The sequence below is a fragment of the Neovison vison genome, chromosome 3 (assembly GCF_020171115.1).
Source record: "Neovison vison isolate M4711 chromosome 3, ASM_NN_V1, whole genome shotgun sequence".
NCBI lineage: Eukaryota > Metazoa > Chordata > Mammalia > Carnivora > Mustelidae > Neogale > Neogale vison.
Window position 1 is genome coordinate 59,389,144 of NC_058093.1, and position 18,604 is coordinate 59,407,747.

Sequence of the window (18,604 nt, forward strand, 5' to 3'; positions counted from 1 at the left end):
TCATTTCTAACTCACTTACATAAGACATTAAGATGATTTACAATATTTTTTGGCTGCAATTTCTCTATCTCAAAGGTATTCTGACACATTCGGCAATTTGCCATACAAAGGAAATTCAAGACAGCGAATGCAAGCCAGTCCATCTAAAATCCCCAAACTTCCTCAATCTATTTTAAATAGCCATATTTTATTTACTCTGATTAGTTGAGGAATATATAAAAACAGCATCAATAGGAACTGTTACCAAGGAGAATGGTTCATTCTATCTCATAAATGTGTATTTAATTCAACATATTTTCAGTAAATAGTTTTTACACCAAAGAAAATATTACATACACTTGAATTAGCAAGGGATACTTCTTTGATCTGTCAAATTGAGGAGGAAGAATCATCTTGTACCATAAAGCTTGGGGGAAAAAAAAAGAAAAATCTTCATTCCACTATATTCATAGCATTATTTATTTTTCTTTAATAACAAGATAACAAAATCAATTCATAACTAGTAAATTGTAAAAAATCAAGAATATATTATAAGTTGATTTTTATTACATATTTTTGCCAAATTTATAAATTACTAGAAATTTTGAGTTATTGTTTTTCTAGAAGCACACACTCTAAAATTAAAATTAGATAAATTCTTTTTAAAAAAAATACTAGTGTTGAAATGGAGCTACAGAAAAGTATAAGATCAACTCTATTTACAAACATATTAAAGATCTTTTGTGAAACTCTATTGTTACAGTAAGATTGTTTTACTTAAGATTTGATACTATAAAGTTTGGATTATAATATTTACTCTATGCTTTTTGAAAAGAAAGCAGGATAAGTGTTCAGCTTCATATTTGTAAATGAGAAGTTTTTAAAAGATCTTACTAATGTCATCCACTTCAAGTTTCTTTATTTCCTCCTTAGGCAGCTGGATATTTTTCAAAGCATTTTCCAATTCTTTGTTTTCTTCCAGGATTCTAATTTCTTTAAAAAAATAAAATGTTCATTTTTCAATTAATAGTATTCCAGAAGAAAATTCCTTTCTTAAAATTCTTTTGGCTTTAACATAGATGAAACTGAAGCTGTATAAGGAACTGTATAAGAAGTTATATATTGACACGTATATTTTTAACCCAGCCTTTAAAGCAGGTATGAGTGTATGAGGACATTAATCATTGCCTCCTGAACTGATCTTTATGGCATCAAAACACAATTTGGAAAGATTCACAGAGGCAACAATGTTTATTCACCATATTTTCTCATCTCTGATTTTCTAACATGAAACTATGACCTGAGTGGGGGATTTTTTTTTTTTTAAATCATCTACTAAGAAAAAAAAAAGTAGTAGAGGTAAAATCTATATTGCTGAGATCTCAAATTAAAATGGAAGGGCCTGGGTTGGTTAAGTTGGTTAAGCATCCAAGTCTTGATTTTGGCTTAGGTCATGACCTTAGGGCTGCTCAGCAGGGCGTCTGCTTGGATGCTCTCTCTCCCTTTCCCTCTGCTCCCCCCCACCCCTGCTCATGCATGCATGCTCTCTTTCTTTCTCAAATAAATAAATATTTTTAAAAAGATTATGTAGTCACAAAATTTATTTTTAAAATTTCAATGTATAAAGTCAAATACTCTTTCTGTGTTTTTTTTTTTTTTTTTTTTTTTGGAGATAGAGAGAAGGGGGGAGTGGCAGACAGAGAGGGAGGGAGAGAATCTTAAGCAGGCTCTATGCCCAATGTATGAGCCAGATTCAGGGCTTGATCTTTCAACCCAGAGATAATGACCTAAGCTGAAATCAAGTCAGACACTGAACTGACTGAGCCACTGGGCACCCTAACATATATTTCTTCTTAAATCTTTTCCTGTTGTACTTAACTAATATAGGATATGCCTCCCTTTTTTGTAATTGAATTATTTTACATCCTATCCCTTCAGATCATTTTTGTCAAGGTAGTTATACATCTTAGTAAAATAACAATATATGCACACTCTGACCTCTTTCTGTTTTTCACCTTAAAGGATCTTCAAAAAACCTGCTGCTTATATTTGTGCTTAATTATGTTTCACACTTTAATCTTTGAAACTGAACAATCTATTGATCTCCTGATGCTGTAGTTTGGTGGTATATGCAAATGGATTTCTAGCAATTGAGGGTTTTTTGCAAGTTATATTTTGAACTAGAATTGATTCTAGTTATCTTCTAGAGAAAAGATAGATTTTCATATAGCATGTGGAGTTTGTCAATTTATTTTTCTTAAAAGAAGGTCTGGATGACTTCTGAGGTACGGCAGTTTTTACAAAAGACATCCTGTGAACTTCTTGTTTTTGTGCCTTTTTAAAAGTGGTCCTTGAAGATAGGGAACTGGAGGAGTACTTGTAACTACAGTAAGTTTGCCAAACCACTTCCCTTGTAACTCTCAGTTTTCATATACTCATGGCATTTTGTTCCAACATGTTATATTTAATCTTAGAATAAGTATAGATGTTTTGGTATGAGTTGTATAAGATACATAATAAATTTCATTTTAACTTTGGATAATTCATCGGGAAAGAGATACTTGTGGCATCTTAAAAGTTAAAATAAAAAAAAAAACCAAAAACCCCCCCACCGAATATACAATTCTAAGTACAATGGGGCCAGCTCTTCATTCTCCCTGTGTGGGTTCTATGTGAGGAGCTATTACGGATGAAGGGAATCCTGAGTGGAGCAAGTACACAGAGTGACTGCGTTATAATTGATTATTTATTTTCATATTTTACTTATTATTATATTTATAATCTACTTATTTACTTTTATCATTTTACCAACAGGTACTGGAAGTTGGAAACTCTACCCAAGTGTTGCCAGGTTGGTTAGAGTTTGATTGATTTCTCCATCCTTTTCCTAGATATTGAACTTCCTGATTCGCGGCTTACTGAAATGCCAAAGTTAATTCATAAGCTTATTAATGCTCTATAGTTCAGAGAAGTATCTGTACATATGGTAACTTGGCAATTTTCCCACCCCTTGGAGCAAAATGGGATCTCATAGGCCTGTCGGCTGTGGGGGTGCCGACTGGGCTTCTCCTTGTGGCTTTGCATTCAAAGCCTGTAACGTGGAAGGAAGGCTACCGCCCAGAGCACCTTTCACCTTATTTCACTCAACATTCTGTCCTGGGTCCCTAGCATACTTATTACCCAGTACATGCTATGTGTGCCTATGTGCTCTCTGTTTGTGGACTCTTTATTATGATGAAATAAAAAAGGAAGAATCATGGGTGTAAGAATTTTTTGTTTTAATTATATTAGCTACTATATTTTGCCTACTAATTAAAGTATGTGAAGTATCTGTGGAAAGGCTGATAGATGAGGTCATTTGATCAGTTGGGTAATTGTAATGAGCACCTGTGCCTGAAGCAACTAAGCCTCCATATGTCAAGTGTCAACTCTTCTAGGTTTCTAAAGCGCCTGGTTCGGGTCCTGTGTTATTTTCAATGCTCTTACCCCACTTTGCTGATGAAATGAAGCCACTGCACTGTTCTCTGCAATGTCTACAAACTTTCATACAATTACATTAGTAATTTCTTCATTCTCGCTCAGCACAATGCCAAAGATGAATCTCCACCTGTCTCTGGACCCCTTTTTCCCGACTTCTTGGGGACCTCCTTCCCTTATGTCTTCGACCCTTTCTGGTCTCCTAATTTCTTCCATCAGCATTTAAACCATGCTCAAATGTTTATTATCTTTCAAAAAAAAAATTAAACCTTTATCAACGGCTTCCAGTCATCACCCCACCTCTGTCCTCCTCTCCTCAGGGAGGTCTGCTGAAACGATTCTCTTTTTACTTATGTCCTATCAAGCCTAAACTTGCTTCAACCTGGCTCCCATGCCCACTGTTTCTCTGCAACTGGTCTGACCAAGCCAATGGTAATCTCCCTCTTGCTAAATTCATTGATTCAGAGCCTGTATCACTTCACTCCCTGTAGCACTGTACACGGATGAGCCCTCCCTCTTCCCGAGATTCTCTCCTCCTTGCATTCTATGATACCCTACTCTCAAGGTTATTCTCCCTCTGTTCCTCTCTCTGTCTCCTTCATAGGTTCATTTTTCTCTTCCCATTTCTCATGTTGGTATTCCACACAGCTTTATTCCTACTCTGTGGTCTTATCCACTTCCATGGTCTTAGTAACTGTGGATTTCATAAATTAAAATGAAATGACTTCTTGTTCCTCATCTTCAATCCAGTGTCCAGATCCAAAACTCTGTCATTCCAGGAGAACTCCACTTGGTTATCCCATCGGCATCTCAAGCTCCATATTAAAAACAAAATTCATCATCTCCCCCAAAACATTCTTTTTTTTTTTTATTTTTTTTATTTTTTTTTTATTTTTAAAATTTTTTTTTTTTTTTTAAGATTTTATTTTATTTATTTGAGAGAGAGAGACAGTGAGAGAGAGCATGAGCGAGGAGAAGGTCAGAGGGAGAAGCAGACTCCCCATGGAGCTGGGAGCCCGATGTGGGACTCGATGTGGGTCTCGATCCCGGGACTCCAGGATCACGCCCTGAGCCGGAGGCAGTCGTTTAACCAACTACGCCACCCAGGCGTCCCTCCCCTAAAACATTCTTTTGGCTGCGAATCCCTCTTCCAGTAAAAAGCATTAATATCAATCCACTTGACCAAGCCAGACATCTAAGCAGCATTAATTCCTCCTTTATATTCGTGAGTTTCCAGTTTGATGTATCAATCATTAGGAGACACTTCCTAACCCCCAAGCCCCAGATATAGTACTCTGCTTATATGCTTTCCTGCTCTTTTTCCTCCATCCTAATCATTTATTCCACTATATTACCCACTCACATGTTTGCATTCTCCATTGATTTATAATCTCCTTGAGGACATGGACCATATCTAATCTGTTCATTTTAAGGATCTAGTATCCAGCACAATGTCTGACTTAATGTGATAGGTGCTTAATAAATATCTGTTGTGTAAAGATTTCTGGCACCAAATGCAACAGAAAATGAGTGAGAAAAAATCCCTGCTGATAAACAGAAGACCTAGCATCAGCTCTAAAAAGCTGCTTATCTGAGAATTATTTAAAATTTCAGATTCCCTAGCCCAATCTAAGATCTACTGAACTGGAATTTCTGGGGAGGGCCTGAGCATCTGTATTTATAATAAATGTCTCTGGAGAATTTCATCACGAGGCGAGTTTGCAGAACTGTGTTCTAAAAAAATCACATTCTATTCAAGGGTTAGAAAACATATAAATACATATGAGAAACGAGAGTGACATGAGCACTGCACCTATTTTCTAAGTATTGGGTGAAGTAATAACACTTTTGTATGCAGTACTGAAATTGGTATCTGGCAGGAATAGGAGAAGGATAATAAGAATGTGGAAATTCATGCTCTGAAAAAAGGAAGGCTGACCTTTAGCTGTCATGATAAAATGGGAATCATATATTTATGGGAATTTCCATTAAAACAAAATCTTACAGATTTGAATGTAGTATTGCTTTAAAATGTCTCTTACTGAAGGTTGAGATGAGCCATGCTGAGAAATACAATCTTTTATTCTTAAAGATATTTCATTATTAGACATGAAGTTAAAAAAAAAAGAGAAACAACCAACCAAACAACAAAAAAAACCCCACAACTTCAAAATGACACTAAATTCATAGCACCTCTGTTATAATACCTGTCCTGCTCAGAGCTTCTGAATTGACTCTATTTTTCCTCATTACCTTATTTTCACCTATTTTATTTGAGCCATTGTGTTGGCAGTCAAACTAACCCCTGAGCAGTCTCCTGACTTTCACCGAAGCTGTCCAGGGAGGAGCACAGGCTCGAGTCCTGAAGTCCCTCATTATCCCTCATCTCCCTCCACTTCAACCCTATAACATTTTTCAGCACTAAATCAAAAGACAACGGGACAACTGTGGGAAGGGTATGGGGGTAATCACACACTCGCATCACTCTGGTGAGAGCAACGATGGTCATCTTTGATCTGGAAGTATTTTGAACCAATATCACAGATATGGCTTGGAGGAGGACTGTCTTGATAATAGCTGAAAATGGGAAAAGCCTCTAAATTTGAGGGATTTCATTCGTAGCAACAGTGTGATGTAGCTGTTAGAACAAAAGAGCCAGCGTGATAGTCAGACACCCTCTGCTTTGAACTGGACTTATATCTGGAATTTGTCTCTAGTTTGGAATGTTGCAGTGAAGTAGAAACTCTTATTTGGGAGGGAGGTTGTGCTAAATACCTAAGTTTCCTTCCAAAGCTAACCGCCTGTGTTTTTGATAAAGCTGACTGGGGAAGACAGCATGAATCCCTGTGATATAATTCATCTGTGTGATGCCAGGTTCTTACTGCAAATAATATTAGATTTCAGAGGGTCAGATTTGACTCAAAGGATATCCAAGTCTATGTGACTATAGGCTCTATGACCACAAGATTCCAACACAGTTCCCCTTGTTGGTGTGGGGAAACTGTCTTCCTGCCTCCAGCATAATGTCACCCAGAGTTCAGGATTTTTTTAGACAAGAGCATGCAAGTTAACGTACCTTGATCAGTGTGGCCGTCATGAAGGGTGGAAATCGGGAGGCCGGGGCCTGTGCACAGCATGAAAACAAAAATATGCTTTAGCATAACACTGAGTTTCCGATAAGAAACAGGTCATATTTGTGATTAATGTCAAGCTCAAGTATATCTCAATTCTACAGCTACTTTTTTTCCCATGGAGAAGTAAATATCACCTTTTAAGTTACATTTAAACAACACATAAGATCAGAGCTCAATTAAAGAATAGATGTGAGAGAAGCGTTGCTTGTGAGCTTTTCCAGGAGTGATCTTGAATAGCCCAGATCTCATTACACAAATAGCCCACAGGATCTTCCATGATAAATGGCCATCTGAGAAGACATCATGTTGTAAGGGCTAGTATTAGCTGTGTCTTTACTATCTGATAATCTTCACCAGCACCCAGATGATACTTTCCATCTAACTTCTTGGTCCAATGTTCATTTTATTTTGGTGGGTGGAACCTATCACCTTCCCCCCCGACATTGTAATCAATAGATGCAGAGATAAATGTATACAGCGTCTGTTACCTATACGCTGTGGTAGTTGACATTCCCTAGGAAAGAGACCCAGAAGTTTTGTGGCCCAGAGGTTTTCCTGGGGGGAGTATTAGGATGCTCACTTCTGGGAAAGGAAGGATGGGGTGGTGAGGGAAGGTGGGCTTTAGTGCAGTCAAAACACAAACCTTACCAGACCCCAAAGGGAATCTGGAGCTGAATGATTGGCAGAAAGACCTCCATGTACCAACATGGCCGGCTTTTATACCCCATATTGGAGCAATCTTCGGATGCGGCATGGGATGAGAGCGATTCCTAGAGTGGGGGCTCAGCTGTGAGCTGTCGGTGGCTACCAGCACTCTCAACAGCTGGTGGAATGAGGGATTCAGTCCTGAAGTGGAGGGGGGGGTTCTGGGGGGCATACTAGTGTCCACAACATACCACAGTACAGAACTCGGGTGCTCTGTGCAGAAACAGGCCATTTTAACAAGATCTATAAAAATTAAACACTAATTATCTCTAACTTAGTTGAACCATAAGATATAATAATACATGGAATTGTACTTTAAAAAATTTTTTTATTTTTGTCAAGTAGGCACCACACTCAATGTGGACCCCAATGGGAGACTTGAACTCAACGACCCTGAGATCAAGACCTAAGCTGAGATCAAGAGTGGGAAGCTTAACTGACTGACCCACCCAGGGGCCCCTTGAAATATACTTTTAAAGGATAAATTTGCCCTGGCAGTCAATGGGTTAAAAGACACATTATGGAGGTTGGAGGTAGAGGTTCATTTGTACTCCTGATGCTTCTTCCTTTTTTGTAGAATATCATTAGAGTAGCACTCTGGATCCCAAGCAAGCTGAGGGGGATAACCTTTTTGATGAGTTCTCAGAAGACCTGGCTATAAGTAACTCCTTCTTCTGCTTTATTCCTGGCTTCTTTCTGCCTGTTCTTGAAGGGATCCTCAGTGCTCTAAGTGGAACAATGCTGGGGTCTGTGGGGAAGCCAGTGGCTGTCTAGTTGAGCCATATTACCTTTACAGGTAATAAAGCTAATATTTTAATTTCCTGCCTGACTCCTTAGCCTGACTTGAGTGTGAGGAGAAGGGATATTGTTTATTAGACTTTCTCAAAAAATAATTCTCTATTGTGTGCAGTTTCAAAATTTTATAGAATTTAATTTCAGAGATTTTCATTTTGACCAGCTTTTCTTCAAAGTTATTAGAAGGCACAAACACATATTATATTTTTGGTCAAAATGTAAGGAAATGAAACATGAATCTGAATTTCTTGACTTCAGTCAACCAGCAGCCACCCTATGGAATTTTCATGGGTATGCAGCTCCAGTAGTGACAACTAGCATATCTTTTTTGGCCAAGTTCTGAGACAGACTAATGACTGTCCACTCTGGATACAAATGGCCTGAGCATGTGGTTGCAGTGGCTTAAAAGCCTCAATTGTGTGGAGTCCCTCCTTTGCATTACTTCTGTTTCATCAGCATCAGGAAGGGGATTTTTACCTATTTAATCCTATTATCTGGGATTTACTCACCATCTCTTGGAGAGTTTGAAGTTACATAATGAGGCTTTACTCTTAGTCCTAAAGGGAAAGATTTCAAGGTTTTTCTTATGATGGCTCAGTGACTCATTTTACTGGAGCTTCAAAAACACCAGACGATGTGATGCTTCCCACACAGTATATTTTTTGCTAAATGGGAAATTACCATACTGCCGAGCAAGAGTGAGTGTGGAAAAGTCAGGCGATTCAAGTTCTAGAAAGGACTCTTCCACCAACTTTTGAGGAGAGCTTAGTCTTTGCTTCCTTATCTTTCCAGTGGGCACTCAGACTCAGGCAGATATTAGGAAGACAAAGTGATATAAAAAATGGTAGAGTGCTTTCAAAAACGTTTGAAGCATTATACAAATGCAGAATGCATAAAAATATAAACGAATGTATGCAAGTGTAGGGTCACTGAGGTCTCAGTGGGTAAGAATGTCAGCATAAGAACAACTTTTTTGTTAGGCCTTGCAAAAGGCAATGGGCTTTGATCTTCTTTAGCACCGATGTCCATTCAACCATTATGCATTATGCACAATTATTGTGCAGTAACCATTTTTCTTGGCCTTATGAATGTAAAGATGAAAAGAAAGGAGCCTCTGCCTTCAGGAGAGAAAGACAAACAGATGACTCAGTATAGTTAGTTCAATGATACTAGATGCCTGGCATGTAAAGCTTTCAAATGTTGAAAAATTTGCATATAATTTGAGTTGGGTTGAAAAATGTTGCATATAATTTGAGAAGGACATTTAATATATAGCTTTAAGTGCCATCACCACAATCAGCGCATATAGTCATGAACAACAATCTCTTGGCTTTTCAAAGATGTCATTGACTCAACATTTTGTGAAAGTAGTTGTATCAAATTGACAACTCGTGCCGTTCTTAAAGGGACCATTTGAGTTAAAATGTTTATGCACTTCCACAGTCAGTTGAGCAGGGGCTGGGCTTCTGGAGCCAGGTGATAGGGATGAGGAAAGTGGCATGACAAGGCATCCTTCCTTCTAGGAAGTGAAGAACGTGGGGTCTGCCGAAACTGGTCAGGGATCTCTATCAAAGATTCCATTTAGTGTCTCAGCTACCTTCCACCGGGAGTTGATACCAGAAACAGTAGAGTGGCATCTAGCTCATAATAACATTCTCTGTTGGCTGTTCCTCACCAGGAAAACTCAGGGATTAGTTAGGGGGATGGGGAGAGAATGGAAAAATAGATTATTTCTCAAGTCCGTTTTCCAAATCTCCATGATGCCTACTGAGACCCCAACATATCTCATTGATCTACTGATGCCTAACTTAACCTTTTTCATGGCTTGTCATATGTTCAAGATATAGATAAGGTGTTAGGCATAAAATAAAATTATTTGGATGGAAATTACTCACTAAGCTTACACATGGCCTAAAAAACCTGGAAGTATTTGGTCTACTTTATTCCTTATGACCTTTTACAATTTGAATGAATTACTTATATTTCCCTAATTTAGAAAGGACCTATGAAGTGACAAAAGTTTACTTTCCATCCTTGCTGAAACTATAGCTCAAAGAAATATTGGCCTCCAAGGGAAAGAGTTCAGGTTTCTAGGGCATTATTCTTTCCCCTGGCTGTTGGAGTTTGACATTTCTCCAGGCAAATAGGGACAAAGTCCAGCAACCATTTTAATAGGGATGGCTTCTTTCTGTGATACTGCTCAAGTCTTGCTCTGACAGTGGGTAGCTGGTGTTTGCATATAACGTTAACGTCATGCTGCTGTGGCACATGGTCGGCAAGAGCTTGGGATCTGCAGTCAACACCTCCCTGCTCCCATTCTGGCTCTGCTGCTTACCAGCAGTGTGGATCATTTGCAAGTCATTCTATTTCCTCAACTGCAAAATATCGGGATAAAAATGCTCTCCAATCTTCCTTTCATTTTTTCCACATAAGCGTTAGATAAGATAACATAGGTAAGATCCCCCATATATAACAAGTGTTTGATAACCTGTAGTTTAGGATTGATCAAAGGACGATGGTGACAAGGACGACAACATTGGCCATGGGGTGGCGGAGCTCGTGGCGGGTCCTTTACCTACCATAGCAGACAAGTGCATAGTACTTGGCGTAGTCACTGAAACTTGCTGTGTAATATTGGCACCTTTCTTTCCTTAGATGGCAAGTAATGCACTTTTTGCTTGGAGGATAGCTTCCAATGCTAATTCTAGAGGAAAATGAAAATAAAACTAAGCTGAAATTTTGAGATTGTATTTATCAAAATGTACTACTCCATGTAAAATGACTAATTTACATATTGACATCAAACCCACTCTATTTTTCTCTTGCCAATATCATTTAAAGTGAAGGGGAATTACAGTATTTTGATGTAGCCTGATTTTCAATCATCTTTGCCTGAAGAGGCACAAGCCTTGAGAGAGAAGCCCTTTGGTTTCTCTGGGGTGAGAGAAATATCTAACACCTTGAATGGGAGTGAGGTAACCACTTCCCATAGCCATTCATCCCTTACATCTTACAGAGTGCTTGGCAATGCATAGTTCTTCATCTTCCCATTTCTCTTTTTGTACTCCCATGCAAAACATGCAAGGAAAGTCTGGCAGTCTCACCAAGAAAGGGGTCGCTGTTCTTATCATATATCTGGAAGGGGAAATCAGTCATAAGCAAAGTGGAAATTTAAAAAAACAAAAACAAAAACAAAAAAAAAACCCCATAGTTTTTAAGCGCCTCCGGTGCCTTTCAATCCTTTCTGAAGGAAGTTTAGGGTCAGGAAAGCTCTTCCTGGGAATGCTTCCCCCCACCTCATTCTTACATAAACCGACTATACTTACCACATTGGACCCACCCTCTCCCCAGCAAAGCTTCTGCATGGCTTCTGAGTGGGGTGACTGGCTTTAACATACAGATTTCCAGACCTGACCCCAAACCCTCAGAATCAGATTCTAATCTGGGGCAGACTAGATGGTAGGATGATGCCAGGACAGGGTCATGGTCAGAGTCTGTTGTGGCTGGTAAAATAATTTGCTCCTCCAGTATTCTTTCTTGCTGCTGCCCTTGACCTTGCCTTGGGCATGGTCAAGGGGAGTCAGAGACATCACTAGCACCACAGAGGGATTCTCTCCAATAGATAAGAAGTCATGATCCAGGAGGGAGCAGAGGAATGCAGAAGGGGGAAAATTCCTTATTTCCTTGGTTACAGTTCATATTCATATTCACATTTTTGTCTAATCTTAGAATGTTAGGTAAGCAGTTAACAGTAAGGGGGCTAAGTCAGGTACAAAATTTTGCCCAGGTACAAAATTCTGGCTCTAACAATATCACCTGCCTCCTGAAGTTGTGGGGATTAAATGAAATTACCAATGAAAAGTAGGTAACAAGGTGCCTGACATATAGCAAACTACCAGCCCATGGTAACTATGACTTCTACTTCTATATTTGGAGAGGGCTACTAAGGGCACCATTCCAATCACCAAGGGGACAACTGGACCAACTTAAACACTAATTTAGGGACAAAGATGAATTCCTTCCAAGAGTAATACTTATGCCAAAGTGAGCCATATTAAAAGAAATCACCTGACAAGGCAATAGCCACAAGGCCTGGTACACAGTAGGGACCTAGTAAGTGGCTGCTAAATGGATGAATGTCCTCAATTACCTCTAAATTTAGTTGAAGTATTTAGTAGCATGCTTATATCAGCGTTAGAATCTCTTAACTTTTTCTCTGAAAACATTTTGAGTTAACTAATATTTCGAAGTATACATAAATTTTTTTTAAGATTTATTTATTTTTTGAGAGAGAAAATACATATGCACACATGCGCAGGAGGAGGGGCAGAGAGAGAAGGAGAGAGAGAATATCAAGCAGAATCCCTGCTGAGTGTGGACCCCACCCCCCCCCCCGCAACCTGAGGCAGGGCTTGATCTCGCAACCCTGAGATCCTGACCTCAGCCAAAACCAAGAGTTGAAGGCTTAACCAACTGAGCCACCAGACGCCCCAGGGAAGTGTATATTTTTATACTGATATGGTGTACAATTCTCTGGATGTTTTACCTTGATTCACATATAATTTTTATTACATTTCAGGCTTTAAAAAATATTCTGCATATCCAAATGCCTCTGATAGATTTTCACTCAAATACTAATGTATAAAATATTAGAATGTATTGACATAAATTACCTATAGATATTTCTTCTTCCGGGGTAGCCTTCAAATTCATTGCTAGAATAAAACCTGAAAATATATTCAGAAGTTATCAAGTAAATATTGATAACTAAATGTTGACAGAATTGTTAGTATTAATACTAATAGGATAAATAGTAGAGTCCAATGTGCATCTTATGAAACTATTATTTGGCACTTACGTAGATAAATCACTGCTGTTTATAACTCTGAATGTTATGTACTTACTCTCACTTTCAAATCATAAGAGAAAGATTAAATTATGTTGAATATTCCTTTTTTAAATTATAGGTATATTGATTCATTAGTTACGAGTTACACGGAATAAGGTAGGATATTGACTAATGTCACCTCCTTCCTGATCCATGACAGTTTACTGGGCTCTCTGGGCTATATTAATTTTGTCCATGATTCTGAAGACATTTTGAATTTGCTTTACAGAAGCGCCAACAACAGATGAATTTGTTACAAATTCAGAAATGCATCCATGCTACACCACACAAAGGGCCATGTTAATTTACCCAGATGCAAAAGAAGTCACAAGAGAACATACTTGTTACTTAAGGATCTGGGTCCCAGTTCTAACCTGTCTTAATATAGCCGTGAAGTGGGAAATCCAATTTAGTGGCATGATTTTCACTCCTCTGTGAGTTCATCTGAATATCACGAAGTAACCGTCTTTTTTTTGGCGGGGGGGGAGGGGTGAGGGAGAGCATAATGGAGTGTAGAAAATCAGGTTCGGTTGCCCATTTTTAATTCTTAGGACTGCTCAGTGGCTCAGGAGCTTCTATGTCTTCATTGTCATAAACACCTCATTATCCCCGAGTAGAAAGAAAAGGTAAGAGAAGCAAATCACTCTAGGAGTGACTATGTCTTCTAAACCAGCATCCTCCCGAGTGCTGTGACTAATGTCACATGACTCCAGCCGAGGGAACGATCGCTTGCACTTCTCTTCCGCACATCATCATCTCAAACCACCAGTGAGCAAACTACACCATGTCTTTTCTAAGCAGCCCCCCACGGCTTTCCTGTTCTGTTCTGTCAGAGACTTCACGGTTGCCCTCATCTAATCCTGGCGACCGAGTCCGCTTTGCTTTTCCTTCCCTTTTCCTTCACTGCCACGAAGTCAGCTGTCTTGTTCATCCTCCACCTGTCCTTAAGGCCATGTGCCCTTCCTCTCATTCATTTCACAGACGTTTACTGAATTGCAGCACTGTGTCAGACATTATGCTAAGCGCTAAGGACACACAGAAAAAGGGGCATAGCATTTCCTTCCAAGAGTCTGTATCTCATTGCCACCGTTCTAGTTTAGGCCCCCATTTTGCAGGCCGCAATTAACACCATCACTGGGTCTTTCGGCCTTTGGGTTTTCCCTACCTCTGTTTCCACTTCACAGTACGTGGTAGAAAGTAATTGTTCAAAAAATGATAGCTGTTACTGATAATGATCTTAAATTTCTATAACAGTGAATCACTACCAAAAAAAAAAAAAAAAAAGTCTGCATTTACGGGCTGCCCTTTATGGATTTTTGAAGCTTGTTCCTTTCTTTGAGTGATGAAGAATAAAATTTGTGTTTAGAAGGAGTTGTTATTTTTAAAATTTTATACTTTAATTATCTACCAAGTACCAGAAGAGACATGACCGCTTACCAAATATTCTTTCCTGAAAGAAATCATGTTAACTAGCTGTTAAAGAATGTGCAGTCTTCACGAAACGACAGCGATCTGACTAACGTATAGAGTAAGTAACCAAAAATGTTCTTAACGAAGAGGTGGTACAGTATCATTTGTGTGTCCATCAGTGCCAATTAAAACCTGAATGGTGCATCATGCTTCATGCAATACTTACAGTGAATCCTGTGTTACTCTGAATATATTTATGGCCTCCCACTTGCCACTTGTAATTTGAATAGCATTTTCCTATAAAAAGACAAACATTATGTTGTGTGAAGCTGAGCGTTATTTGAGCAACCTCAAGTGAATGATCTTTGAGGAGATAAATCTTGGAAGGAACATACCACAGTGTCTTTGATATAGTGAATATGTTTGTAGCCATCCTTGTCGCTAAATATTTTGTAGTACGAAATGGCATCATAGCTGAAAACGGGTGTTGAAACAAAGAACTGGAAGAAATGAACAGAGGTTATGTTCAAAAGACAAACCAAACTAAAACTATAGATTTTTTTTTTTTTTTGGTTAAAAGCAGTGGATAGTTAGGATTATAGGAACCAGAATGTCTTGCCTCCCCTGTCTTCTATCACTCACATCTGAAATCCTATTCTTTCAGATAGACAGCTTTCCTAGGGATTCCAACAGGCATTTGCACATTCCAACTGCTGCTTAATTGCTACTACATAACGCTGTGCTTATAATGTTTAATTTGGATTGAATGTCTATGCTTGGAGATAATGTGGTTTGAAATAGAGTTAAAAGAATCACAAGTGAGTGTTGCTATCTAGTCAAGTCAAACTTTAAAATGTGGTATTTGACCAAAGTGTGACTCATGAAGGCTGATAGTTCTTTTGATTTTTGATTTGTCTTATGCCAAGCACCTAATGCCAATGACTCAATGAAGACATTTTAAACGTGAAAATATCATGGCCTGCTGGCCACGTTTTTTAATGTTGGAAAGAAGCTTCTAGAACTTCCAGACTTGAGATAAAATTGTTTCTCCAGCTAAGGCAAGTAGGAGGTTTACTCCTTAAGCTCAGGGAGCCAAGCAGGCCTGGTTGCTGTCTCTGACCTCTTCCCAGGGCCCCCACTGGCCACTTGCTGGGAACTGCTGAATGACCGAAGGAGTTTCTGACACTCAGCTTATCTGTGCTCTGGAAGAGAGCAAGCAACACCTCTACATCCGGAATGGTATAGAGAACTAAAATCCTACAAATGTACTCATACCCTATTTCAGATAGTAGTTTCACCATTAAAAAAATAACCATCTGAGGGGTTTAAAGTGGTGGGGGGTGTGGGAGGTTGGGGTATCAGGTGGTGGGTATTATAGAGGGCACGGATTGCATGGAGCACTGGGTGTGGTGAAAAAATAATGATACTGTTATGCTGAAAATAAATAAATTTAAAAATATATATATAAAGCAAAAAAAAACTATAAAAAAATAACCGTCAACATAATAAAAAACAACAACAACAACAATAAAAATTCATTTCAATTGGAAAAAAAGGCAAAAAAACACAAACAAACCCTTATCTTAGATTTGTTGGCTTTGTTGTCATTGAGATGTGGAAGAAAGGCAAAAAACGGCCACATGAGGGAAGAGCTGCTCTGCATCTCCCAGTAGAGATTCCCACAAATAATCCCAAACCAGCTGTCGCTAGCCAGAAGTGCTTCCTTCAGAACTGACCAAGGGACAACAACCAAACAGTATCTTTTAGTTGCTGTAGGCTTTTTAAGTGAAGGCTCCACGTGTGATCTGATAATTGATGCTTTTTGATAAAATTGATGGTTATGATTGCATATTAAAATGTAATTTATTTGGGTATGGTATCTGTAGTGGTCTCAAGAACATTTTCCAAAATTCATTTGAACCCAGACTCTCCAATGGTGACTATTATGGACTGAATGTTTCTATGGCCCCCAAAATTCGTATTTTGAAACCCTAGCCTGCCACTAGGACGGTATTAGGAGGTAGTACCTTTGGCAGGTGATTAGGATGAGATGAGGTCATAGGGTTAGAGCCCCTCTGAATGGGATTAATGGCCTCACAAGAATCACCAGAGAACTGTCTTCCCTTGTTCTGTTTCCACCACGTGAGGATCCAAGAAGTTGGTAGTCTGCGACCCAGAAGAGAGCGCTCACCAGAACCCAACCTGGCTGGCACCCTGTGCTAGACTTTCAGCCTCCAAAAGTGTGAAAAATCAGCTTCTGTTATCTCTAAGCCACTCAGGCTATGGCACTTTGTTTTAGCCGCCCCGATGGAGGAAGACCAAGGTAAGCACTGAGATGCGGTTGTATTGGGTTAGGGTGGGTGGGCCTTGAATCCAATCTGGCTGGTGTTCTCCTTAGAAGAGAGGACACCACTAGACGCACAGGGACACGGGGAAGAAGTGTACGTGATGGTGAAGCAGAGATGAGAGAGACGCCATTGCAAACTGAGGAAATCCAAGGACAGCCAAGGGCCACTCGTAGCTGGAAGAGGTGAGAAAGAATTCTGGAATTCTGAAACCCTGGGAGTTTCAGAGGGAGCACGACCCTGCTGACACCTTGACTTTGGACTTACAGCTTCCAAGATGGTGACAGAGTGAATTTCAGTTGTTTCAAGCCACTGAGTTTGTGGTGGTTTGTTGCGACAGTCTCAGGAAGCTAATACACTCTAAGTCTTATCACTCTGGCACAGAATGGATGTCTTTCACCAAATGAAAAATGGAATATGGAGAATCTGTCACCTTACACGATTCCTTTGTTAGTTTCATTAATCATAAGACCAGACTCAGTGGGACTTGGGGGATTGGGACTAATGCCCCTAAATGAAATTGAGAGTGAAAAGGGGGCCTAGGGAAAAGAGATTCTGCCTTGTGATTTTGTGGAAGGAATTTCATTAGTATAGGTCACCATGACAAGCCATTCTTCATTTTAGAATGAAGCTTTGCCTACGGGAAAATAATGATATACCTACTTAGTGATAGCCATTTCACAATGCCTCCCTCTCACTCCTCAGGGTGAAAGACAAAAACCAGTGCTACGTTGTCTTCGCTACTAAAATGGAACCAGGGTCACAAAATATTTTAAGATGCCAGAGTAAAAACATACACTCCTCACACCTTCAGACAGTAAGGAACTGTAAAAAAGGTTTTGTTCTAGATGAAGACTTAAAATTTCATTTTCATTGAAAAAAATAAGAGGGCAGAGTGTTATGTTTTAAGATACGAGAATCAGGTGAACAGGAAGAGTATCTCTGCTAAGCAAAGACTGTTATCTTCTCCCCTTTTATTGCACATGTTGAAGACAGCTGCTTTAGATGAACGGGTAACTCAGGTGAGCTAAAGAGAGTGTGAAATATTTCCGCCTTCACTTTCCCAGAGCTGGGTCCCTCACGCATCCTGAGTTAAGTGCTTTGGGCAGCAAGTTACGCCCAGACCCTAGATAAGCACCCATAACTAGGTGGTCCTCAGTTTTAACAAAGCCTTTTCACAGCCCCTTCTTTGTGCTTAGATTTTCTGATAAATTACTCACCATTATGTCCAAAGCCATTTCAAATATTGTACTTGGAAGGTAATATTATTTACCACCAGATAATTTCTTGCCGTGGTTGAGGAACAACCCTGAGGTCCTACTTAGCAAAGTCTGATGCTTAAACGGAGTCCACATTTGGTGAAAAGCACAGACTTCCAAGCATCGAGTCAAAAACTCATTTTTCTGGCAACTAAATTCGGACAGCTTTATTTGTGAAACAAGGAAATAAAACCTCACCTAAAAGTTAAAAAAAAAAGAATACAAAAAAAAAAAAAAAAGAATACAAACCCAAAACAACCTTCATTTTTTCTGAACAAAGGGATTTTGCCAATGGCTAAGGGAGGTGTAGTGTATTGCTTACTCATTTTAAAATGATTTAAATGTGGCTTTGCACTCTGTGTTGTACACTTTTAGTGCCTATTTTCCAAATTTTACTAACTCAATCCTAGATCCTTTGATTAAAGGTTTCTTTCTTTCTTTCTTTTTTTTTTTTTTTTTTTTTTTTTTGTCTGTTCTCTACAGGACAAAAAAAAATTTGTTTGAAGTGAACTTCTTGTTGTTATTTTTCTTATCAAATACCAGAGGAGATCTTAGGTTATTTCCCCCAAATTAAAACACTGAATATCTCATGCTGGAGGACAGAAAGTTATA

The 18,604-nt window shown here is 39.0% G+C and overlaps 1 protein-coding gene across 1 annotated transcript in view; it reads right to left on the reverse strand.

Annotated features, from left to right (window-relative positions):
* Window positions 1-18,604, reverse strand: part of LOC122902536 (fibroblast activation protein alpha) — a 73,661-nt gene that overhangs the window by 17,103 nt on the left and 37,954 nt on the right. The window contains exons 13-19 of the mRNA XM_044242211.1: window positions 14,784-14,888; window positions 14,615-14,685; window positions 12,764-12,817; window positions 10,670-10,794; window positions 6,533-6,580; window positions 874-972; window positions 337-406 (exon numbers count right to left, since the gene is read on the reverse strand). Coding sequence (XP_044098146.1) covers window positions 337-406; window positions 874-972; window positions 6,533-6,580; window positions 10,670-10,794; window positions 12,764-12,817; window positions 14,615-14,685; window positions 14,784-14,888 — 572 coding nt within the window. The remainder of the gene's footprint in view (window positions 1-336; window positions 407-873; window positions 973-6,532; window positions 6,581-10,669; window positions 10,795-12,763; window positions 12,818-14,614; window positions 14,686-14,783; window positions 14,889-18,604) is intronic.